A 25,181-nucleotide genomic window follows, 5' to 3' on the forward strand; every position below is an offset into this window, starting at 1 on the left:
TCCATCTGCATCTTAAGGATAAAGGTCACTCTTTCGAGGATGCCAGTGTTCACATTTTGGACAGAGAGGACAGATGGTTTGGAAGAGGAGTGAAAGAGGCCATCTATGTCCACTGTGAGCGACCATCTTTGAACAGAGGCGGTGGTTTACAACACCAACTGTCTGCCATCTATAATCCAGTTTTGAGTTCCCTCCCCAGACGCCTTAACGCCCACTCACATCCTGGGCCATCTGACCTCAGGAATTCACATGACAAGGTGGTGCCAGGTTTCACAATGAGCTCACCCGAAACCCTGGCTGATTAGGTCCCACACCCGCTTTCACACCTTGGCTCATGTGATTAGAGGATCACCAGGGGGTCCTTTGTCCCTCCTTGGGGGGATACTCCCACTGGGTTTAAATCTGGGACTCTCGGCCATTTGACCTTAGAACTGAAGAAGCTTCTCGGATGAGAGGTGAAACGTCTTCAAGCAACTTAAAGAAGTCCAGACGCTTTTCTTTGCAAACTCCTTTGACTACGATGACCTGGATGACTGAGAACCTTCACAGACATATGGCTGGCTGGTAATTACCTTCAACTAAATACTGATAAAACGGAAGTCATTGTCTTTGCTCCTGAGAAATTTGCTCCCCTCGTGGTTAAAAATCTAGGCCCTCTTGCTTCTTATATTAAATCATCCATTAGGAACCTTGGTGTTACATTTGATCCAGCTCTGACACTGGACACACAAATTAAATCTTTGGTTCGCTCTTGTTTTTACCATTTAAGAAATATCGCTAAGCTGAGTCCCATTGTGTCACGTTCCGAATTGGAAATGATTATTCATGCATTTGTTTCATCCCGCTTAGACTATTGTAATTCCTTGTTTACTTATAGAAGTTCTCCTTAAAATAAGCACAAAAGAGAAACAGAAAGTCCTTTTACTTTTATAAACTTAATGTTTATTCATATATACATGAATATATTAATCTATAACCAAGAAAGGAGAGAATGTACAATGCAAAACAAAATCTTTATATACAAATTAATAAATAAACAAAGACAATCAAGGACAGTTTCTGTTTTCTACACAGGTTTCGTGTTCTTGGGGAAAGTAAAACAAAGAAGCGGTTAGAAAAAGTTCTGAAATCTTTTTGTTAAAATGGGAAATGGCACCCGAGCACAGTTCAGGGAACAAAATAAAAAAATAAAAATAGACACACACACATACACACACACAACAAACTGGAAACCAGCTGGTGTGGTGTATTTTTTCTCCTTGTAAACGCAGCCTTTTTTCTTTTATTTTGTTCAAACTCGCACAGAATCAGGTCAAATCACAAAAAGGTATGTCACTGTCAGCACGGGCTACGACGACACACAGACTGGTCCATCACGTCAACCTCACCAGCACAGAAACGCTCGCAGGGTCAGGAAGTTTGTCCCAAAGGTCTGCGCGCTTACACAAAGAGATGGAGCTGCTGCAGAAAACCTGCTTTCCGATTACTCCAAACATCCAGAAAAAACAGGACTCAAAGTGTGAAAGTTTTTGTTCCAACCAAACAATACAAAGAAGGAACTGATGCTGCATTCAGGTCACGTTTGGAAAAGTGAAACTCTAAGGCTGGGGATGTTCTGTTTTGTTTACTGTCAGCCAAATGTGGATTTATGTGAAGTAAGGGGGAAATGGTTGAGAAGCAGACTAACGCTTGGATGTTTTGATCTTTTCAGTGAAAGATGTTGACAGTAAGACAACTAGTGGGTATAACACAGCGTTGTTGTTTATAAAAATGACTTTTTTTGTCAGATTTGTTCTCTTATTTATATTTATGTAATCAATTAGTGACATGTAGGAGACAATAAAACTATTTTTCACAGAGATAGCGTGAAATTTTCAAGGTCCTGTTGTGTAAAGAGGAAGGTAAAAGGCTGGACGCTGCACTGATTGGCTTGGATGATGTCACAACAAGATGTTGGTTAGCACCATTGCCTCACAGCAACAAGGTCCTGGGTTCGAATCCACTGACCGGCCAGACCCTGTGTCTCCGTGGCCTCTCTACGGGTACTCTGGCTTCCTCCCACTGTTTGCATGTTCAGTTAATTGGTGTCTCTAAATTGGCTGTAGGTGCGACTGTGAGCGTCAATGACTATCTATCTGTTAGCCGACAAACTGGCGACCTGTCCAGGGTGTACCCCGCCTCCCCCTCTATGTTAGCTGCGATAGGCTCCAGAGACCCTGATAGATAACCGGAAGAGAATGGATAGAAATCCCAACAGCATGAGGTAAAAAAGAACAGATGCTGCTGTGACTATGCTGTGTTGAGGCCATGTAACACATGAAAATGCCATCAGACGCAGTCTACAAGTGGAATATTCAAATATATGTTGCTAGTTTTGGTTTTAGAAGAAGCTGTGAGTACTATTTTCCTCTAGAAAGTTGAGGCTAAAGAGGGTAAGACTTCAAACTTGAGGTCAGGTCAACTCACTAATAAAGTGTTAGCGGGTCCTCTGCAAGTTACAAACTGCTTAGATGAAAGAAAAAGTTAAACTTATTCCAAAAGTGGCAAAACTGCAGTTCCTTTATTGGCCACTTGAGGCTGACCAAATTTCACTCGTATAGAAATGCCAGTTTTGTAGCCGTTTTCATTACTAGAACGATCTCAAAGTCTGGTGTGACACGTCATGTAATCCAGCCCGTGATGTTTGGTTGGAATAAAAGATTCAGATATGCCAAACAAAGATTTTAAAACATGAAAAACATTTTCATGAAAGTGCAGTTTTTACGTCAGCGCCTGACAAACACGTCTGCTTCAAGTTTCTCGGACAACAGTCTCCACAGGGAAATGGGTCCACACATTTATTTTTTCCATAGTGTTCTCCCCTTTTTTTCTTCTAGAAAACAACAGTAAACAAACAAACTGTGAAAAGGCAGAGGACCCGTTTGTTCAACCTTTCTGTCTTTACATGTTTTTTTTGTTTTTTGGCACATGTAGGGTCAAGCCTGCCGCCTTTGCTGCTCGCCTGAGCAATGAGCAAAGGGCGGATGTTCACTACGACATCATTAGAAGGGAATGAGACATTTGGGTTCACAGTGCTCGACAGGACGCGCCGATCAACAGGCAGAGAGGGCAGAGTGAAAGGGTCGAAGGTCACAGTGTTCAACAGCGAAGGATTTCACGCCACAGCGGTAACAAACAACACCCACGACAGCCGGACGCCGTGCCTCCAGCTGATCGTCACCATATTGCTATCACTCTCTCTTTTTTCTTTTTTTTAAATGGGCGTTTCATTCATTTGATCGTTTGTACGTGACCTTCATGCAGATGAAAAAACAAACAAAAACAACAAAAAAGGCAAAACATGGTCGCAGCACAGGCCAGATGTTTTGTTGTTGTGGTGGTATGAATAACACATCAGGAAAAAGTCCAACCTCAGATTTTAGTGTGTTTCTGGTGACTTATCTTTTTTTTTTAAATTTCCCATTTCCTCCACTTCCCAGAATGCTTTGCAACAGATTTTGATGTTTTCTTTTCACTAGTGTGAAAGAAGACAGACATACTTTGGTGTCCTTCGAGGTCCTTTAAGCCTTCAATGTATCTAATGGCCAGCAGGGGGCGACACCTGCAGCTGCAAATAGACTTCTATTACAGAAAATGACCACACTACTCACATGATCTATGACATCAGGAAACAGTTTCCTCTTAAGTTTATGGTCTCAATTGTTAGATTCAAGTATTAGTGAATACAATATTGTGTAAGTCTTTGGAAACCATGGTCCCCATTAGAAGTGGTTGTCATTCCCTAGCCTATGAGGGTGTCTCTTAGTTGCTCAGCTGATTCACCCCCTGCTACTGATGGCACGTTACAGTGGGTATGTCCATCTTTAGTATACAGTTTATGTTTAGCACCTCTGCACCGCTTTTTATTAGATCTGGCAAATGTTCTGTGTTAAGCCACATTAGTTTTGTCATTTAGCACCTGCAGAAATGAAGGAAATACCAACCACAAATATCTGAAGCAAGTCACCAAAAACTGCTTGTTAAAAAAACAGCGCTGAGTGTGTTTAAGGTTGGATTTTTACCTCTAAAGAAACAGAGAGCGTAAAGAGAAGAGTTTGTTCCCCCGTGTTCAGTCTGGCAGCGTCACTGTCCTTCGCCTGGGCGCCTACGCACGAAACTTTCAGGAGCTCTTCTGTACGCTAACAGGAACAGAGAACCTAAAAATCATCCAAATCTACTTTTTCCCCACATGAACTGTTAGTTAGAGCCCAGAGAGGAAAGACTCTGCTGCCATCACAGACACGTAAAAACCAAAGATGCAGCGCTCACCTGGCCCGTCATGGCACATTTGGAAACTGATGGATATGAAAGCCAAGCCGCCATGTTGGCCAAGCCTCAGACGTTTCTGTGTTCCTACATGGCGGCTGGCGGTCAGGAGGAAGAGAAAAAAACAAAAACGTGAGGTGCAGCTCATTATGACGTCTTCAGAAAGATAAGTAGCAGCACCATATCAAAGAGAGAGATGCAAACAAATGTACAAAGAGAAAAGAACAAAGCGTTGAGTCTGTTAACAAAATCTCGTGGTCCGTTTGAAAAGAATATACTGCACAGATGGTGTTAATCGATATATACACTCAGTTTTTGTGTGTCTTGTTCTCAGCTCATGTTTCTGTCCCACTCTGCTGCATCCTTCTCCATGTAGTGGTTACGATTCATTAATTAACAACAATAATAATAATAATAATGATGATAATAAAAAAAAAGAAAACAGTGGCATGTGATTCATGGCTGTGCCCACTGGTTTTGACACCACGTCTCTGTTTCAGGCCACGGGACCTTTTATTTTTGTGTATGTGTAACATGGCAGCGTTCAGGAGTTTAAAGAGTCCAGATCGCTCCACGCCCACGTCAGCGTCGCTGGTGTTAAAATGCTGAGGCGGCGGACAGCGAAACCTTCAAGTGCTGCAGTCCTGCAGGCACTGTCGACATCAGGGACCACCGGGGCGAAAGCGGTGGTGGCGGTGCGCTCGAAACAAAAGCTCCCTGAAAAAGTAGAATCACATTCAGACACCTTTCTGTCCGTTAGTGTTCGCTCCACGCAGGAGGGTGCGAGCATGAAGACCGCAGAGTGATCACACAGGGATGAGGCGCTGCCACATGGTTTAAAAAAACAGAAAAGAGTGTTTTTGTCGAAGGTGCAGAAACGACTCATCTGACCAACTGATGTTAAGATGTAAACAGCTGTAAACGAAACGTAAAAGGACCGGGAGATCCGATGCTTTTCCATGAGCCGGCTGAAGCAGCCAACACGCCTCGTTTGTTCCCCCCACAAACGTGTCCTTCAGCCTTTTAACGTCCTCTCAGGGTCCCGACGACGCGACAGTTAAGTGTTAAGGTGCTCCTCTGCTTCCCGTTAGTCCTCAGGAAGGTGCGCTTGGTCGTTCCTCCTCTTGCATGTCCAGTTTTTGTCTGAACAAAAACTCAAGCACCTGAGCAGAAGCTGACGAGTGGAGGCCAGAGAAGGTGATCGAGGAGGAGGAAGAGGGTGAGTGGAGGAGGAGGAGGAGGAGATAGGAAGTCTCCTCAGAAAATCCCTTTGGCGATTTTCAGTCCCTTCTGTTTCATGCGAGGCAGCGTCGAACTGGCCACGTTCTTGGCCCGCACGGGCCGTGCCAAGCCGCGCTTTTTCAGCACAAAGTCATAGTTGGCAGTGGAGTTCATGGCGTAGAAGACGTTGGCGTTGTCCGGGATCCGGAGCTCTGCAGGACGAGGTCAGAAAGAGAGAGGCAACACGTGGTGATTAACGAGTTTAAGCGGTGTTATTCTCAGGGGACATGAAAGAAAATCAATTCTTTATCCTTCACCACATGAGAAACTGTAAATATATGCAAGTCAACACATCGGCCATTAAATTCATTTTAAATTAACAACAATTAAGACAAAACACATACAGTTATATGTATAATATTAATTACTCTCTCATATTTTTATGGAAGTTTTCACTGTGCATAAGGAACTTGTATCATAAAAGCACCGTAATATTAAATTCACTGTTAAATACCAATAATAAATACATGAAACAAAGAAATGATCACCTTTGTCCTCAGAGATTTTCTGCATGAGTTCGTAGTCCTCGGTCTTCTCTCGCTCCAGGTTGTGTTTGATCATGGCCTTCCTGATCACTGCCGGAGTCTTGTCCTGACTCGTCACCTGAATCGCAGACAGAACATCAACACACATCTGTTCCTAAATATTAACTAGAGATGGCACGATACCACTTTTTTGTGTCCGATACCGATATCATAAATTTGGATATCTGCCGATACCGATATGAATCCAATATAGTGTGTTTTTTAATCAATAAAACTGTTTTTTAATATCTTGCTGCTTTTTGTATAAGTTCATACTCAAGTTTAAATAAACAATAACACTAAAGCTATTCTGTTATACCTGTATGTAAAAAATACACTGCGCCCAAAATATTTCATAGTTCAGCAACACTGATCAATCTAATAAACTTAAACCTGCTCCATCCTCCCTATTCTGGTATTTTAAAGAGTACTTAGCAGAAATATTAAGCAACCTAACTAATAGGGTTGCAAACTCCCAGCAAAAAAATTAGGGAACCACCCCCCACCCTCCACCTCATGATGCTTAATCGACGTAATCAACTTTAATTTGATGCAGTGTGAAAAAAAATGCACAGAAATAAATTATTTTTCAAGAATACTTAAATAGATTCAACATCTTTCTTCAACAGAATTGCAGAGTGCACAGATGGTACCTTCCCAAAGGAAAAAGTACTATAGCTTACTAGGGTATATTAGACTTAACAGTTACTATATACAGTAATGGACTTCTATACATTTTACATCAGATTAAAACTTTGGGTGTAAGATTCAGATAATTATTTATTAAAAGCTAGACATTTTAAATGAGAATAAGAAAGAAAAGTATGTCTTTGTGCCCCCTTTTCCCTGTTCATGCCCTATCGGCCCCCCTGGCTAAACTTTGCTAGATCCGCCCCTGCACAGTTACCAGCCGTCAGCTACGTAGAAAAGGATCCTGGTGTAGAAAGTAATATTAAATAAATTCTAACAACAGCTTATCAAGCTTAAACGTGCTGCTGTTGTTCAGCTGCTGGTTTCCTCTTTCTGGTGCAAAGTGGGCCAAAAACAAAGAAGAGAGACGGACTCGCGACAGAAAAGCCGATCAGCTGATCATTAATCAGTTTCATGATTGAAGTAGCAGCAGGAGAGGGAGAGAGAGGCAGTCGCTCCATATATCGGTTGTTAAGCTTAACGTGGGAATGCTTTACAAACATTCAGAGATGAACTTACACACTTGCTTTACTTCTCTCTGGGATAACTTCCTCGGAGATGAACACCTGATTGCTAGCGAGGCTACAAATACACACAGGCGCTCTATCACGTGAGCATACTGCTCCGACGTGCTACGGTTATGAGCCGAGTTACGCCATGTCGCAAGTTTTGTGAGGTGCTTTTTTGATATTTAATGGATCGGATTACATTTTTTATTTCTCGCCGATATTCGATCCAGTAATTTAGGTCAGTATCGGACCGATACCGATACGTAATATCAGATCGGTCCATCTCTACTATTAACCAACACTTTACACACAGAGAAAACTCTGACTTCACTGCCTCTTAAAAAGCCTGAAAGCTGTTTTTCTGCCCTCACCAGGATGCTCTTATACATGTTCCCGTTCTCCACGTCCAGGCTGACCCTGATGATGCAGCAGTCGTCCACCTGCTGGTTGTACAACGGCAGCGACAGAGTCGAGTAGTTCGACACCGCCGACACCGAGCGTTTGTGTGAGCGTGAGGCCGACAGCGGGGTGGAGGAGGAGACGGAGGAGGAGGAGGCGCTGCTGGAGCCGGAGGCTGAACCAGAGCTGGAGCCCATCCCGGACGTGTCCAGAGACGACAGAGACGTACATTCCCAGAACTGAAAGGTCATCGGAGGGAGAGGTTAGAGGGAGAGGTTGAAAAATGAAGCCAATACTGAAGAATGTACAATCAGAACTGCTCCCAACAATCACAGATGTTTACATCTGCGCTGTAACTGCAATAAGTTAATCAACCGATTCGCACTACAACCTGGTTTGCCTCTTATCTGTAGTTATTTATATTTAATTTAATAACTGTACAGTACTCTGTTTATAGTAACCATTGTCCTTAATGTAAATATGTAAGAAAAATTGTGTATGTTTCTGTCCTGTGTCCTGTGTACTGTTTGTTTGTATATGTGTCTTTCTGGCTGCTGTTACAACCAAATTTCCCCTTGTGGGGCAATTAAAGGATTATTCTATTCTATTCTATTCTATTCTATTCTATTCTAAGAAATAAAAAACTCATGCAGTTCCTCTGATGACCACTTGAGGCTCCAAAAGCGAGTCAATCCCCATCAACGCTTCATGTTAAAGTTTCCAACTTTACATGAACATGTTTACAGCTACAGTAAGCAATTCTGGTATCTGTAGCTAATTTCCTTCTTAATAATAAGGGGAATCACAAAGGTAATTATTACTGGACAATTATTACTGAGCAGGTTTGCAGCTTTCTAAATCGAGCACCCCACCCTCTCAACCAAAGTCCAAATGGTGGTTTGCAGACAGTCATCCAAGCCATTTCAGGTTTTCAGTGTGAAATGAACAGAAAAACATAGCAGCCGTTACCGTTGAGGTTGTATCTGCAGCTGGAGCTTCTCTCCCCAGTGCTGAGACAGTTAGTTTCACCGAAGGAGTCGACGTCTGGAGGAGGACAAAGAAAAACAAAACAGAACCAGTCATCGCACGGCCTCAGACCACTCTGACACGATTGGGTAGGAGACGTTGACAGCCATGATTTTTCTCCACACAGGACACAGATCCTGAGATCATGCTCAAATAAACTGAACTTTAGGTGGGAACAAATGTGCTCTGTGAGTAATCCCTGTGACTTAAGGACTTAAGTTCCCAGTGTGGCTGTGCGCTGGGAGGTTTTCTAAGTATAACACAGAGTCCTGTGGAACTCACGTCTATTTGTTGTAACTGTGAGTGATCACCAGAGGGCAGCGTGGGCTACTCTTACTCATGTTTGTAGAAATTCAGCAGTGAAGTCAAACCGAGCGTTCCTAGAGTTCATATTGTCTTGATTTTGAAGGTTAAACCTTGATGTATTCACAATGTCACATGATTTCAGTACAAATGACTACAGGTCCCACCCAGGCCTGGTTTTCTGTTCAGTTTCCGTGTGTTTTGGTCTCTTTTTTGATTTTACTGATATTCTTTCTTGTGTTTACATTTTTCCATTGTCTAAAGTGTTTCCTTGTCTTTATTTCCTTTTGTTTTGTGTGTGTTTGCCCTTCATTATCTGACGCTCCTTCTGCCCTGTTTTGAATTTCGGTTTTGTTTTCCCCGCTGAACTTTTCTTGTAGTTTGTAGCAGTGAACATTGTCCAATAAAGGCTCGCCTTTTTTATTCAGCCTGCTTCATGTCCTCCATTTGAGTCCTTCTTTCAAGTTTTATCCTCAAAGTAAAGACTTCAAACATGAGGAAACATTCCCAGCAGAACCACTGTTGTTTTTTTCCCTCCTCACAAACAGCTGCTTAAAAGTGGCTGTCACGTGTTTTACAATGTGGCAGAAAATACTATGTGTAGCTTTTTCTACCTTTCTCTCGTGTCCCTCCGGTGAGTCTGACAGGAAGCTGGCGTTCACATCCTCCAGGTCTGATCCGCTCGAGCTGACAGAGGTGACGCTGAGCGCGTCGCCACTGTCCCCCCCTCCTCCTTGGTACGGCCTGTAGTGCGAGTGGTCGAAGGACTTGGAGTGAGAGCCTGCGGCGCTGCTGCAACCGGCCTCCGTCAACTGTCGGCTGCAGATGACACCGTAACAGGAGGGTTACGAAAATAAGGCTGGTGGTCAAGTTTAAACAATGGTATTAACGCTGCGACTTACTCGCTCCAGCGCTTCATGATTCCTCCGTTCTTCTTGCCTCGGAGCGTGTTGCTCGCCGACTCTGACAGAGGCTCGATCTCACAGGAGAGATTGTAGCTGCGGGAACAGGAGGGAGTCAGAACGGCAAGAGAGAAAATGTGAATTCAAAGATGGTAAAGACAACATAAACTGAAGGATGAGATAGGACAACACTGTTAGCACTGATAACACTCAGAAAATCTGAGCTAAAGTTAGTAAGAATGGGTCATTCCACCTCAGCTGCAGATTTGTCAATTTGGTGGATTTCACCACTACTGCAATCATAGAATACTTCCATGAATAATTCTGTCATTTTTAATGGTTTTGTATTATTTCAAACCCCTCACCGCCTCCTCTGACCACCAGCATCAGCATTATTTTTTTGAAGAAAACCTTTTAATATTATTGAAAATGATATTTTCTCCTCACCATTTTCATCAAAACGCACAGATATTTTAATCCTGACGGCAAAACTGAATAAGGACAACTGAATAACCCACGCTTCATGCTGGCAGCCAGTGCTGTGAATCATTTCATAAACTCCTAAAAATCTCAGAACGTGAATATTTCATGTGTTCCTGCCAAAACTTGAGGGTTTATATATATATATAGTTTTTTTTAAAGCACAGCACCAAGTTTTGTTAAATTCCCCTTTTCACTGTCAGAATTAAAGGATGACTGCAGATATCCAACCACCATCAAAACAACAGGCAGATTTCCTGCTTTCCTCAGGGGTCAGAGACAGAGGGAGAAGCATAATGACTGACCTCTCTGCCTCGCTGTATTTGTCCACGCCGGCGAACCACTCCCTGAAGTGGCTGTCCTGAGTGAAATTGTAGTTGTTGGAGGCCAGCTGGAGCAGTTTGATCTGAGCGATCACCTCAAACTCCTAAAACAAGAGGGCAGAGCCGAAAAAAGGGTTTGATTTTGGGATTCGGACTGGCAGATTATTTTTGATGATGATTTCAAACAGACAAAAATAAATAATTCACCTTTCTTCTCTTCTCGAAGTTAATCAGACCACCCTGAAAAAGAAGAAAAGAAATTATTAGCAGTGATAGAAAATAAAAAATACGAACCCAGGAAGAGGGTTTAAAATCCAAAAATCATCACGGTAACGACTTCCATCAGACGTCTGACCTCAGTGTAATCCTTCATGGCAGTGTCCATCATCACCAGGTCCGTCAAGAAAGTCCCCAGGTAAGGGATCGTCCCCTGCATCACTCCCTGTTTACGGAATAAGTGGAGATGAACATGCAGGTAGAGTGCAAGTGACCATTTCTCTAGAACAGAGTTATTTAAACCAGCGCTGCAGGAAAAATTTGATTTTCATCAGTAAGTAGCCCTGCAAACTGCTGCAGAAGTTTAAGCTAATCACTGCTTGTTGAAATTTGTAAGAAAACTTCCAGAAAGCTGAATTTGAAGAGCAGCTGGCAATCCCCCATTCAAAATGTGATTGTACTCCTTAAGTGAATTTGAAGGGGATTTGATATGGAGTACTGGTTGCTGCAGATGGGTCTATTAGCATTAGAAAAAAAAATGGAGGCTGTTCAGCGCCTGAAGCAGTGCTTTGGTGGAAAAGCATCAAGCAGATAGCATGTGGTCTCACCAGGTCTCTCTGCTGCTGGTGTCTCCTCTGAGCGCGTTTAGGGTTGATTTCTAAAGTTGCAAACTTGGAGGTGCCCTCCTGCAGAAAAAAAACCAACACATGGTAAGTGTTTCTGGATGCTAAAACAGGCCAAACACTAAAAATACCCAACCAACATCCACTAAGGCGCAATAAGTGAGTTTTCCTGACTCACTTAAGTAGAAAAAAAAAGTCACATCCCCACAACAAACATCTCTGCGTGACAAAATTCAACATCAGACATAGTTTATCTCGTGTTGTGTTCCTTTAAACAACTTCTGAATACACAGATTTCTCCTGTAATATAGTTTGATTAATTTTTGTTGTGCGTTTCCCAAAACCACGAATTGACAGATAACATACTAAACAATAAAACATATATAAACTGAAAGAAAAATAATCATTCTGACTGACCCAGATCAAAATGCACTCCCTCAGTACTCAGTGCTCAGTTTTGGTCTTTTCTAAAATATACTGTTAGCCAACTTTGAACAAAGCTGTAGTCGGGCTATAACATTTAAGATGCAGGTGTTTCAAATGTGGTATTTCACTGACATCGCTTTAAAATGAGGCTCTGAAACGAGGACGTCTTGTTCCGCCTCGACTCCTTCTTCCTCGTGTCTCGTCTTCGCCTCCTCTGCTCGTAACTCTCGTGGGAGGAACTGAGACCAGGGAGAGGAGTCGAGGACGTGCAATCCGGGGAATGAGAAATGACGCACAACTTACACGCTAACTCAACTCATAATCCAACCTGACACATTTTCCAAGCTTTAGAAACACAACAACTATTTCATTCCTGTCAGTAGCACTCAAACATTTCTGGATTTTTCTCAATAAATGTACATACTCTTCACTCATCATAATAAGGATGCTATAAAAAAAAGTGTATTTCATTCCCAACTTCTTCTAATCCACATAATTCACACAGCCTGTCGTCCTTCTGGGTGTTTTTAAATCTGCGAAGGGAAAATGAAGGATTTTCCTGTTGATGACTGTGTAATTAAATACCTCTGACTGATTAATTTCTTCATCTCTTCTTCAAAAATATCAAGTAACATTCATGATAAAATGTTAATATACACATACTATGGCATGAAGCTGTAGCAGAACATATAATGATCTTTATATGACTGCAGACACCTGTAGTTTATATACAGCTAATATAGTTTTAGACATTTTTGTCTTTGGCTTTCCAACATGACATTTTGTGCTCAAATCTAATCTAACCACAGAATGTGTCACACAACTGTTTTCATTGGCTCAAAATATGATGACGTTATGGTTCACAGAAAACACATGTGCCGTTTGGTGATTTAAAGCATGTCTAATGCATCCAGCTGGCCTGGAGGTCAGAGACGGGCAGGCTGGGCGATTTTTAACCAGGAACCTCCCTTCAAGGATGTTTTTCTCCAAAAGCTTTTTTAAACTTCATATACTTCGTTTATGTGTTACAGCAGATTAGATCTTTAAAACTTGATCTGGAGTAAAAAATAAAACATCTGCACAACCTCAAAGTAAAAACTGGGAGGAAATCCACCTCCTTGGCGTTCCTTGCGCATTCCTCAGAGTGATGTAATGCCCGGAGGCCTCTGGAGCTTCGTGCAACTCGAGCCAACCGAGTCGAGTCAACGCGGCCTGGCCCGAGCAGATAGACAGAGGCGACGCCCTGAGGTCTGCTTTCACATATTGGAGCCGTTATCTACACCTGCCAAAGGGTTCCTCCCTGTGACGTCAGCAGGGATTCCCTCAGAGGACGCCGCGGGTGTTAACTAACTTAGCATTACATCAGAAAACTTCTCAGGTTAAAAATAGGTGATAATTCACTCTCTACCTTTACTCTGACTAAGCACAGCAGACTGACCGCTAAGAAAGATCACCTTACACAAGGGTCAAGAGGACCTAGTTTGTTCAATTATAAGAACACTGTATTACCAATGTCATCAAAATCCACCAAAACATCAGTGAATGTGTTGAGACTGGTATATTTTTATATCTCCCTGTGCCTTAGAGATCTATTTTCATCAACGCCTATTGAAATATAAATAAATAAATCACACCATATTCCTCATCACCACGAACACCCACATACACCGACTGTCCTGCACGCTACATGGTTGTTTTTCAATCCAGTAAGTCTCAATATCGTGCATTAGGCATGAGTTCTGCAATAATTTACAAAAATTATGGTCTCAAATTGTGGTCTTTATGAGCGTGCAAATGTCAGAATGCGACAGCTTAAAAACATGTTGATTATAAGGACAGCGCTGCAGGATAAGCACAACTAAATCCTGTTTCAGTCTAAGTTTCTTGCGTGATAAAGGTCAAACATCCCTACTGCTCTTCAGACCTTCTGTTTACAAGCAGCAGCCACTCAGAAGCGAGTTGGTGTAAAGGTGGAGGAATTAAAACGGCTTGTTACAGAGGATGAACGCAAAGCCCCAGTGCAAGAAAAATAATCATTATTTTGACCTGTGAATCATGCAAAGCTTCTGTAGTAGAGTCCAAGAGTAAAGACGAGCAGTGGAAAATTAGTAGAATCTGTGTTTGAATTTGTGAGAGAGCAGCAGCATGTGCAGCATGTGCAGCATGTTGATCTGTCATTTCCTGCTCACTCAAATATCTTGAATTAATGAATCAGCTCCTGCTGACCTTCCACTGAATGCGTCAATACGAACTGCAAAACACCCTGAAGGTGTCAACGCGTCTCTGCATTAAACCCACTATATCGCACTAATGATGACAGCAACCTGTCAGCTGCACAGAGCCCGCCCTGGACATCGTATATGGATCCTGTTGTCCAAAAGTAACAGAACAAGGTGCTCTGATCTGCAGGAAGCTTGGCTGCAGCTGTTGTGAGGAAGGATACTGACGGTAAAGGGTCACCTAGCCGTGCATCCTCCTGCCGCCTGCTCAGCTGCCACGAGTTACTGTTATGTAACTCATAAACTGATTTGTCTGCGTATTATTGCGAAGATGGTTTCAGCAAAAACACACCTCCTCGGTTTTCACTGTGCACCGCCTCATTTTTATGTTTACATCTGTTGCTGTGACTCACCTTCACCAGCAGCTCTCGGCTCAGGGAGTAATTGTTGTCGTCAGAGAAGATCTCGGACAGCTCGCGGAAGGTTCGGAAACTTTCCCTGTAGGCGGACAAAGAGGTCAGCGCACAACAATCACTCTGCAGAGCCTGCAGGCGGGCACCAAACCTACCGTGACACTTCCTCCCAGGTCCTCTTTAGGCGGTGGATTGCGTTGCACTGCAGGGCGGAGAGGATGGCTCGCAACGAGGAGAAGTTCTTTAGTATTCGACACTCCTGAAAACAGCAATCGTTCAGTCAGAAACAAACCAAAACGGCCGTCAGTCCCAAGTGCACATGAGCTCAGCAGACCAGAAGTCTCACCCGGGCAACTTCTATCCACCTCTCCAGCAGACGGGCTCTCTGGTTGGGCTTCAGTGCCGGGTTGCTCAGGCAGGTGGTGATGACACAGTTGGTGACAGAGTTGAATTGGGCCACGGTGGCTCTGATGGTGGGAGCCAGGTGCTCCTTACCTTTCTTATCCCGCTGAGACCAAATCCCCCCCAGGCAGTGGTAGGGAACCACCTTCTTGAACAGATCCTGAATGGACAGAGAGAAAGAGGGGAGTTAAAATCAATACTTATTTCTAATTTAAAGAGAGAAGGTGCAGATATGATCTTAAGAATCAACACCACCAGGTAACTGTGCTGAAAGGGACAGGAAGGATTCTCACCGCGTCCATGAGCGTGAACTGCTCTGCCACCATGATGGGGTCAAACGACAGGAAACTGAAAGCAGGAAGCTCATCCTCAAAGCCGCTCTCTTCCTGCGTAGCAAAAGGGCAGCCGATGTGTTCCCCTAAAGAGATTAAAAAAATATATTTTTCACACAGCTGACTCCACCAGAGCTAAACCTTAACGCAGCTCCTGCACTTTTTCTGAGCCAACACTTTCTTTGTTCTTTACAGCAACAAATATCTCAGCGTTTGAACTGAAAATCTAGAGCCACCTGAAATGTGCACAGCCTTCAACTGGTTTATTCTAACACTTTAGTTTTTTACTGTGGGACCACCATTCTGGTATGTTAAAGGAGTCCCTGCCTGCTCTGGTGTCCCTCTCTTGTCCTGCCTTCATACCATCAGGATCAGGCTCACACTGCTGTCTTCGGTGGAAGTGGGCCAGCAGGTTGCGGGCACGGCGCTCCAGGTCCGAGCCGGGGAAGTGGAGGTGAAGGTAAGCGAGGAGCTGATGCAGACACTCGTAGTTTGGAGGGCTCCAGAAGTCCTCAGAGTACTGGTCCAGCCACGCGCCCAGGATGGACGAAACAGTGCTGAAACACACAGGAAATAAAATATAAGAAAAGAACCTCACTTATCTGAGGCTGATAATCAACTTGGCTCTGAAGTGGCCTCCTTAGGAAGCCCACAAAGCAACAATATTGAAGGGAAAAAACTAAAACTACAAAATTTATAGAAAGACATTCTCACATTTTCAATTTTAAGGTACGCTTGAGTGAATTATCCACTACAGTATGTTAGTGTTTAGCTGAACTGGTGACTCTCACGGTCAGGCTGTTTTTCCATCCTTTGTTATTTCCATTCTTCTGATTCAAACTAAATCTAAACAAATATGGTTTCTGTTACACAAGAGTAAAAAAAAGCCCTGTTTTTCTGAATTAATGAGCCATCCTGAAATCCTAAAAGAGCCTCTACTGCCTAAAGCTCGATGTCATTAACATGAATGACCCTCCACTTAGTTTAATACAGCTTTATTTTGGCTTAGATTTGAAACAATGGGACCTCCAGGCATCTTTGAGTAATACAGCCTTCATTCAGGATATAAGGATGACGCAAATAATGCATAATGCATCATCATAAAATGCATTCAGGGTGACTACATGGCTACAAGATGGAGGAGGTGGTTTTTACTCATGAAATCATGTTCCCAATACGGGGATTTGAGTACCTGAAGATATCTCATTTATTTAGAAAAACATTATAACTGCACAATGTTCCCATAGATATTTAATAATTAAAATATTTTATGAAAAGTTGGAGAAGAAGACAACTTAATAGCAAAAAAAAATAATGATTAAAAATGTCACAACACAGAAATGTGAATATAAATGACTCCATCTGGTCTCGTGAAGTTTAAAACAACAGCTACCTGAAGTCAATGGGAGCATTTCTCGGAAAACAGTGGCTTGACTTTAAGGATTTAGCTAAAGCTCTTTTACAAGAGAATAAGAAAATGAATAAGTCCTGTTTATTTTTCTGTGATTTATCACATTTTTAGGGCTGCCTGAACCCAAACAGCCCCTCAGTCTGACAGGTATCCAGCCACGGGGAAGAAAAGGATCGCTTTAAGCCGGGGAGGAGGGGGGGCTGAGGCTCGGTGCTGTGAATGTACTCTGTGATTAATGTTGGAAGCTCGACACTGAAGGTCGCAGCACGCTTACTTTCTCAGCTCTGTGCGGTCGTCCTGGGAGGCTCTGTGTGCTGTGGCTGCAGGCACATTTTGGAGCTTGGCATACCTAAAAAGAGAAAGAAAAAAAACACCACAGTTTCATTTTATGAACCAAACTAATGAACAAAACAACCAAAAAAGAAAGAAGCTTCAGTCTGAGTTCAGTTTTCATGTCAAGGTCTGATGGCTCACTCTCTCTTTTGTTGTTGTCCCTAATGAGCTAAACATTTTAAAAGCACAGGGGCATCAGTAACAGTATTTTGTAATACTGAGCAATATTTAAAATTATTCTGGACAGAAACATGAAACACAGAAAATGTCCTGAGGCAAACTTGAACCCACACCTCTGCAGTAGCCTTTGGCATGTGGGTCACATACTGATACTGCTCAACTCATTGAGCCTTACTGTCACCAGCATCTTTTTATTTTTTATTGCTGTTTTATTATTGTATCATATTTATTTGTTACTACATTTTGCTTTGCAGTAAAACAATTGTAGCAAAAGTACAGGAGTAGTAAAACTAGTTGTAGTTGTAGACCTCTGACCACTGCGCAGGGTCCATCCACTAAGTGCACGATGCCCGTTTAAAAAATACAACTTTACAGCACATTTACTACAAATCTGCTGTGTATGTGTGGTTTATCGCTCCATCACAACTGCTGGGTGGATATTTCTTTTTTATTGGCTTTTCAGGGGTGTGGTCCTTTTGATTGACAGGTGTCCAGGCGTAGGCAGTTGTTCCAGGCCTTATCTCTGTTAATTCGACTCGCTTAACCGAAATTTTCAACGGTGTGAGCTGCTGGTGCCTTTTGGATAATTTTGCATTGAACAACTGAATTAACCGTGATATCACTCTGGGTACCAGGTTCAGCTTTTGTGAGAGAAACTCTAGCAATGTATAAGTCTGTTAATTAATGTTACATCAGTCCTCTGTATACAGTGTGTGGGCACGATGGGGTTCATTTACAGTGTGATCATTTTGGTGCTTTTGGTCCTTTATAATCTTAAGAAATACTCCCTTGTTTCTTGTAATTTGGAGAATTTATTTCTTAGTAAATTTGCTATTTTAATCTTCTGATATACTGAATTTTTTCTCTGTTTGTTTTATAATAATGGATCTGAGAATGATTATGTGTTACAAAACAAAAATATTCAAGTAAAGTGTCTAAAATTTGTACTTAAACACAACTTCTACCTCAATGTATTCATCTTCATTTCTGATTAAGAATTTAAATCAGAAAAGTCTTGAAAAAATACAAATCTGGTTTTCCACCTGGTGTGTGGTCTGGTGTCACCGTACCTGTTGAGCAGGAGATCGAGCACCTGCTTGGTGGTGGCGAAGGATCGGTAGGTACAGAGGAAGATGGTGACGTAGGTGGAGTCTTTGCCCTTGAACGCCGACACCATGTACTCCACCAGCCTCTCCAGAGTGCCGGCCTTGATGGTCCGCACCTTGCAGGTTTCGTAGAGGCTCAGGGCGGAGTCCGTGTCCACGCCCAGCCATCGCTGCCCCTTGCTGGCCGACTGGTGAAGCTGCACCTTCCTCAGCGTGATGGTGAAGATGGCGTCCTCCTCGGCCTCCTCGCCGATCTCCTGCGTCGAGCTCTGAGAGGCAGACAAGGAAAACAAAACATTTTACTCCAACTGTCGACTTTGGTTGGGTGAAATTTTGTCCCAGGATTCACGGCGGTTTCTTCATGCTGGAACAAGCGCTTCAAATAAGTGTTTAAGGGACCAGATTAGAGGGAGCTGAAGGCTGAGAAGAGCGGCCATCTTTACCGTGCAGAACGTGGAGTTAAAAATGTCCGGCATCTAATTCTGGGACTAAACCCTTTAATTATGACCATCTGTGTGACCTGGCCCTCTCCTTTCTGGTCGGTCCCTCTCTGTGAGTCATACTTCGTGAATCATGTGCGTGCACAAACAAACAATAGCTTGTTACCAAACAGAGCTTGCTGGATAACTGGGTCGACAATACAGGCTGCAGCCTGCATTTACCCAAACGGGGAATTAACACAAGCTGCTTGTTGCCTGAATGAGGGCTCTGTGGGCCACTGCAGGTCACCACCCACGGCAGTTTGCTGTTGTTTTCTCCTCAACATGAAAAACGAAGATGAAACAAACCATGAACTGTGATGCTGACGGGGATCGTCACAAAGTAACGATTCGAATTCCACTTCACCTGATGCCTCATCAGCACCGCTCGCGGTTACACAACAGAAACAAAAGTGTTACGACACCCTTTAAAAATAAGCATAATAAGTAACTTCTGACGGCTTTTGAGTAAAATTAGATCTTTAACACTAATTTCCTTGAAAACACCAAACTCTAGTTTAGCTGCCTACAATGTAACATGCACTGGGATAGTTCTCAGCTGGCCTGCAGCGCTGTTTCCCCATCTAGCTTGCCCAGTTTTAGAGATATCAGCAATAAGGATGTCTGCCTCTTGAATTTAATGGACGTAAATGGACCTTTGGTGACTTAAACATGTAAGCAAAGATCAGCTCCCAAGCAATAAAGATGAGAACAGAATTAGATGAGTTCAGTTTCAAAATAAGAGCAAGAAGCACTTTTTTCTAGTTTTCTAGAAACCTGATCACGGTTGGATAATTTTTCTAAAATGCTAAATTGAACAACCAAATATACCTGGACTGTCTGCGGGTGGGGAAACACCACTGTAAAATAAACATTAGCTGTTTGAGAGCCAAGAAAGATGAACATATTAAAACCTAACAGGAAGAGCTATGGCAGTGTGAACCACTATGGAGGAATGACATGCAGTGCCACAGTCATCTGTCACGGCCACTTATCGTGGATCCTCAGAGAATTAGTCATTCAAGTCCATTTCCAACATCAGCTCTGGGCTGAGAGACGCTCAGCACGGTTTGGAGCTGTAATTAAATGTCAACAAACAGCTAACATTCTCTGAGTAATAACGCAAGGACTAAATTGGGAGAAACTGGGATATTTTTCACTATTTTACTTGGAGTGAATCTGTAACAGTTAATGGCCAAAAAATAATGAGCATAACCGCGAGCTGCAGCCCGATCATTTAGTGTTATGTCTCAGAACCAGCCTACTAACGAACAGATTACGGACAGAAGGCGATGCCATTTCACACACTTGATAACCAACAACATTTTCATAAACACAGGAAAAAGACTCAAATCAAACTGGCTCTAACTGGGATATCTAACCTCTGCCCAATAAACAAGAGTCCTGTACACAGAAGGTGACCTTCAGTAACCCTGAAGAGACCCTGACAGCTGAGGGAGGGTGTATGTGACAGATAATGACAGGAGACAAACCCCTGGACTGCTGTAAATCCTGCTGGATATAATGGCCGAGGCACAGCTGCAGCTGAGAGGCTCGACAGCAGGAGCGGCTCTTATCAGCCAAACCGCAGAGGCCACGCTGCTATCACCTCCGGCCCGAAAAATGCAGCGCTCAAGGGCAGCTCCTCACTCTATCAGGCGAATCGATTCCCAGAATAATGCTCCTATTCATGTTCCCGTAAGTGTTGCCATGCAAACCAAACAGTCTGTGCTAGTAGAAAAATAAGTGAGAGACTGATGCTCTAAAAAGGGGAGTTCAATGCCATCTCGAAATGGCTTCAACAGAGGAAACTACCGAGTCTGAAACCCGACCGTCTATTTCAACATGACTAGAAGCTGAATCTAGCCTCAAAATGTCGGTGAAAATGAAATCTTAAAGTTCATTTGACGGTTTCTCCAGTGAAAACGGACAGAAATGCTCATCTCTCAGTGATTCTGGTCAGTGGTATTGAAAAGTTATGGTCTCCTTGCACGTTTATAAAGTTGATTTTGAGATTTTACTGATCTCTTTTCCAGCTCGTCTGGGTCTGGCTCCAAGCTGCACAACTGATATGTTGAGCACCTTGTGAACCATCTCGGAGCTTAGTATGTTTTAAAATCAAGCTTTAAATCTAGAGGTGACTCTGTTTTTGCCATAAGAGATTTAGTCTTCAGGCTGAAAACTGGAGTGTTTTCCTACTGACCATTACAGGAGAGCCAAGAAGCAGGTGACAGTGTTTTCCGTTTTCCTCTTAAACTGAAAACAGTTTTACAGTTTGAACATTTGGGCTCGATCACTCTCCTTGTGAATAAATGAGAAAAAAGTTTCTTTTAAATCAGTTTTAGTTGCAGTTTGACTTAATCATCATAATTTACTGATGTAACAGCTGATTAACAAAAGGACTGATAAGACATTCAGTGGGGGGTTTCTCATAAAACCTTATAAATCCAGAAGCAGCCCTTTCGCTTCACTTACATTTATCTTTTCCTCGCATGCCTTCAGCCTGACTCAGTGTTTCATCAATAAAATCAACACCACACCACGTTTTAAAATCCCCGCTATAAACAATTAATGACACGCCAGACAAAGCAGGGTCACAGTTAGATGTTAATTATAGAAATCACACTGAAACAGAAGCACTGATTACTTTTATTTATAGAATCCAATTTACCCACTGTGGTTAAAAACAAAACTAAACAAACTGCGTCACAGTCATTAAAGCGGAGGAAGGGTTTTTTTGTTATTTTTAATTTACCGGCAGCTCTCCTGAAGATAACGATGCAAATTTAGTCTCTTAGTGTTTCCACTGAAAACTACAAGATGTTCAAAGTGAATTATACAAATTATGTCTTTTATCCTGATGTGTCAAGACGTTCAGGCATAGTAAATTCTGGGAAATAACTTGATACTTTTTAATATGGCATGTGGATTTTATAGTTTACACAGAACCTATTCTGCTTATTTCTCTGAGTCGACATTCATAATAATCCTTGATCATCTCATGCTGGACCTTCCTCTGTCTGAAACAAGCCACTTTAGCCCACTTTGATCACAAGTTAATGCACAGAAAATGTACCATATATTTCTCTCTCTCTGTAAAAAAGCTGCAAAACTTATGAAAATACAGTTAAAAGTTTAAAATGTAAGCTCTCAATCACCTTTTCCAAAGCATGAACATACACTAACCCAGTGGTTCCCAAACTTTTTTTGCTAGGCCCCCCTTTATTTTACAAGAAAATTCAAAATCAAAGTGAAGTGGCTGTCTACAAGTAACAGACAGTGATGATGCTGCTATCATTTTAAGAAAGAACTGATATAATTGTAAATATAATCTGGAGCATCTGAGCTGAATAACATTCTTTAAACAGTGCTCTGAATCGGTTACACTGATGGTGATATAAATGAAAAAACTACAGAAGGGTCCACAGGAAATGTCTGGCATCTAGAAACGGCCTCCTCCACACTCTACATTCACCTACACCATCCTGGCTGTGAATGACCATGAATGCATATGTGGGCTGGAGGAATGTGAGGCGAGTAAAAGTGTCAGGACCGAGTCACGAAGCAGGGAGGATAAGTTTCCAGAAAGAAGGAAAAGGAAAATTAAGCCAAATAATCCTTGTTTTAGAGTTGTTTTAATGCTCAAACAAACTGGTTTATATTAAACACAGTGATTTTTTTTCTTGGCTTTCTTTGGCCTGACTGTTGCCCGGTGTTCCAGTACAGGAGTCGGCTCAGCCCTCACATTAAATGGTAATCTTACCACTCTAATGTACCAAAGCAAAATCCTAGTAGATTTACAGAGGGCTGAAACAAAAGAGGCTTGTCCAGCTGCTAAGTGTCGTTTTTAAGGATTCCTGCTGGCCAAGAATACACAAGGAGGCACTTTGGTCAAAGACTTAACAGTTTTTAGTTGCTGGGTAGTTTTTAAACTTGTACTTTTAAATAAGGAGGTCAAACCAGCATTCGTGATGGATGTTTTCAACCATTTTGAGTCCCCGTTTTCCTGCTTCCAAAAAACTCTGGTGTTTGTTTTTGTTTCCATGACAGATTTTGAGGTTATCTTCTACCCTGATCCAAAACATAAACTTAGATTATAAACTTATTACCACTGACAAGATGACCCAAGCTCTCTCACGGCTATTACCAAGAAGGCTGCAGAGTTTCAAGATTTTCTTCTAGAAAAACTTTATTTAATCTGTATAGACCGAGCTTCTGACTGCATCAGGCTTAGGCACAAACAGCTTGAGTGTCTTTAAGGGTTACTCCTGCATGACTCCATCCAAAAAGGAAAATCACTAGGATTTTAACTTTAAAAAAGTAAACCAAATCCAAAACGTTTTTATTCATTACACAGTAAATTCAGGAAAGTTCATGTATTTTCTATTAAAAAGGCAGCACAGACTCTTGCACTGCCCTAACTACATGTGGCCCACATATGCTTACATGCACAGTCATCTATCAAAGGGTGAAGGAAAAACAAGGAGGCGACAATTGGTGCTAAATTTTATCTTCAGCAGGACGAGGTGGCTAGCTCCTTCCTGCACCTGCCATGGCAGGTAGGTAAGTATGACTGATCATGGAGGATCGTGTAGTCTTTCATGATTTAATAAGGTAAAACACACACACAAATGTATGCACTCAGCTGTGTGTGTTCATGTTAATCAGGGATGTGCATAAATACTCAGACATTTAAAAGCTGCTATCTTTGCTAATCTCACACTGTGTATGTTTTCAACATTAAACATAGCCCAAACATTTCAGCAACATTTAAAACACGATTCAATTAAAGGTTTCATATAGCTCTGAAAATATACAAGAAATATTTATTTGTCTAATTAACTCTGTGGATTTCAAGTGTGCTCAGTATTAAACATTTTCTAAAGAGATTCTGTGTTTTTAGACTCCTCAACTCGTCTAATTTCATAGCAAACATCCCTAATGCTAATTAGTTTATAAAACAACCATAACATGTTAAATGAGAAAGGCATACCATGAGGTAACAAGCTTTGGACCAGAATTTTCCTGCTTCCCAACAAGTTCTTACAAGTCTCCTGATCATAAACATAACCTTTGTTAACAAAGCTCTTAGCACTACCAAAAACAATGGCCACACTTCTAATGACCCAAGCAGACGTAAACAGGAACGATTCTCTATTGAAATTTAAAGTTATTAGAGTCGAGAGCATCAGCATCAACTCCCAGCCTCTTCACAACAGCTGGCTGACCTCTTCATTAGTTCGAAAAGACAATCACATCCCAAAATTTAAAAAAAGAAAAAAGTTTATCTCAAATAACAAACCTCCTTCTTTCTATCTGATAGTGTATAGGCTTTATAAACACAGCTAACTGGCACAGGAACAGGCTAAAATAAACATAAGGGCTGAAGTAAACCTTGAGGCTGCGCCAAATCCCCCCAAGGCCAAAGAGCGTGTGTGTTCGGAGGAGTGAAGCTACAAGGCTCATCAACAGCAAACACACCTGCTTCGAAAGTGACCATTAGAAATCCCCTATGAGGCAAAGTCTAAATGCAGATCAAGAGAAACTCTCAAGAGAAAGCCTGCCCCCTCCCCCAAAAACAATCAACAGCTGAACAAAGGCAACAATAGCACGCGTCCATTTCAACTCCACGGCACAAGCCGGTGACTTCCCCTCGCTAACAATGAATGCTGAAAGGCGGTGAGATCATTTGGAAGCGGGGTAAGACACAGAAGAGGGGAGGAGGGTGTAGCCGAACTCTTTAGCTGGTAAACACTGAGGCACTGAGGGGGTCTCTGCGAGCAGAAGGCTGGTTTATGCGCCAAAGTCATTACTCATCTTCCACTGATGCTTCTGAACAGCTAAAGTGTCGGGACGCAAATGCAAACATACAATATAATTTCCAACTTCTCTTTAAAGTAATTTGTCCAAGAGCTGATGTTTTAGTTTTAATCAAGCACCCTGAACACTACAGCAGGTAGATATGCAGATACTTTCTTGGATAAGACAATAAATGTAACCAGATGCTGGCAAAGTCATGAGGCGACCAAAGACTTTAGTTCCCATCCAGTGCAGCAGGGTAGATGTTCAAATAACTTTCAGCTGTTGGCAGCAGAGAGAAAAGGAGATGGCCAAAGACACTGGGATATATCCCCCGATAACTATTTAAATAATTTACATTTAAGTCACAAGTATTAAATGGTAAATGGCCTGTATTTGTATAGCGCTTTACACGTTCAGTCATCCACTCATTCACACAGTGGTGATGGCAGCTACATTGTAGCCACAGCCACCCTGGGGCGCACTGACAGAGGCGAGGC

At 42.3% G+C, this 25,181-nt stretch overlaps 1 protein-coding gene across 6 annotated transcripts in view; it reads right to left on the reverse strand.

The window, feature by feature from the left end:
* Positions 1–1,285: 1,285 nt before the first annotated feature.
* LOC100693157 (ral guanine nucleotide dissociation stimulator) overlaps positions 1,286–25,181 on the reverse strand; it is a 60,196-nt gene continuing 36,300 nt past the window's right edge. For 4 of the 6 annotated variants that reach the window (XM_013270900.3, XM_013270899.3, XM_019365764.2 and 1 more), the window contains exons 2-18: positions 18,368–18,672; positions 17,059–17,133; positions 15,701–15,930; positions 15,335–15,459; positions 14,986–15,201; positions 14,795–14,898; positions 14,640–14,724; positions 11,567–11,644; positions 11,098–11,184; positions 10,950–10,982; positions 10,725–10,846; positions 9,940–10,035; positions 9,652–9,856; positions 8,678–8,752; positions 7,681–7,947; positions 6,075–6,189; positions 1,286–5,738 (exon numbers count right to left, since the gene is read on the reverse strand). In XM_013270900.3, coding sequence (XP_013126354.1) covers positions 5,563–5,738; positions 6,075–6,189; positions 7,681–7,947; positions 8,678–8,752; positions 9,652–9,856; positions 9,940–10,035; positions 10,725–10,846; positions 10,950–10,982; positions 11,098–11,184; positions 11,567–11,644; positions 14,640–14,724; positions 14,795–14,898; positions 14,986–15,201; positions 15,335–15,459; positions 15,701–15,930; positions 17,059–17,133; positions 18,368–18,672 — 2,394 coding nt within the window. In that variant the 3' untranslated portion in view covers positions 1,286–5,562. The remainder of the gene's footprint in view (positions 5,739–6,074; positions 6,190–7,680; positions 7,948–8,677; positions 8,753–9,651; positions 9,857–9,939; positions 10,036–10,724; positions 10,847–10,949; positions 10,983–11,097; positions 11,185–11,566; positions 11,645–14,639; positions 14,725–14,794; positions 14,899–14,985; positions 15,202–15,334; positions 15,460–15,700; positions 15,931–17,058; positions 17,134–18,367; positions 18,673–25,181) is intronic. The other 2 variants (XM_013270898.3, XM_013270897.3) reach the window with 2 other exon arrangements.

Source organism: Oreochromis niloticus, linkage group LG12 (genome assembly GCF_001858045.2).
Source record: "Oreochromis niloticus isolate F11D_XX linkage group LG12, O_niloticus_UMD_NMBU, whole genome shotgun sequence".
NCBI lineage: Eukaryota > Metazoa > Chordata > Actinopteri > Cichliformes > Cichlidae > Oreochromis > Oreochromis niloticus.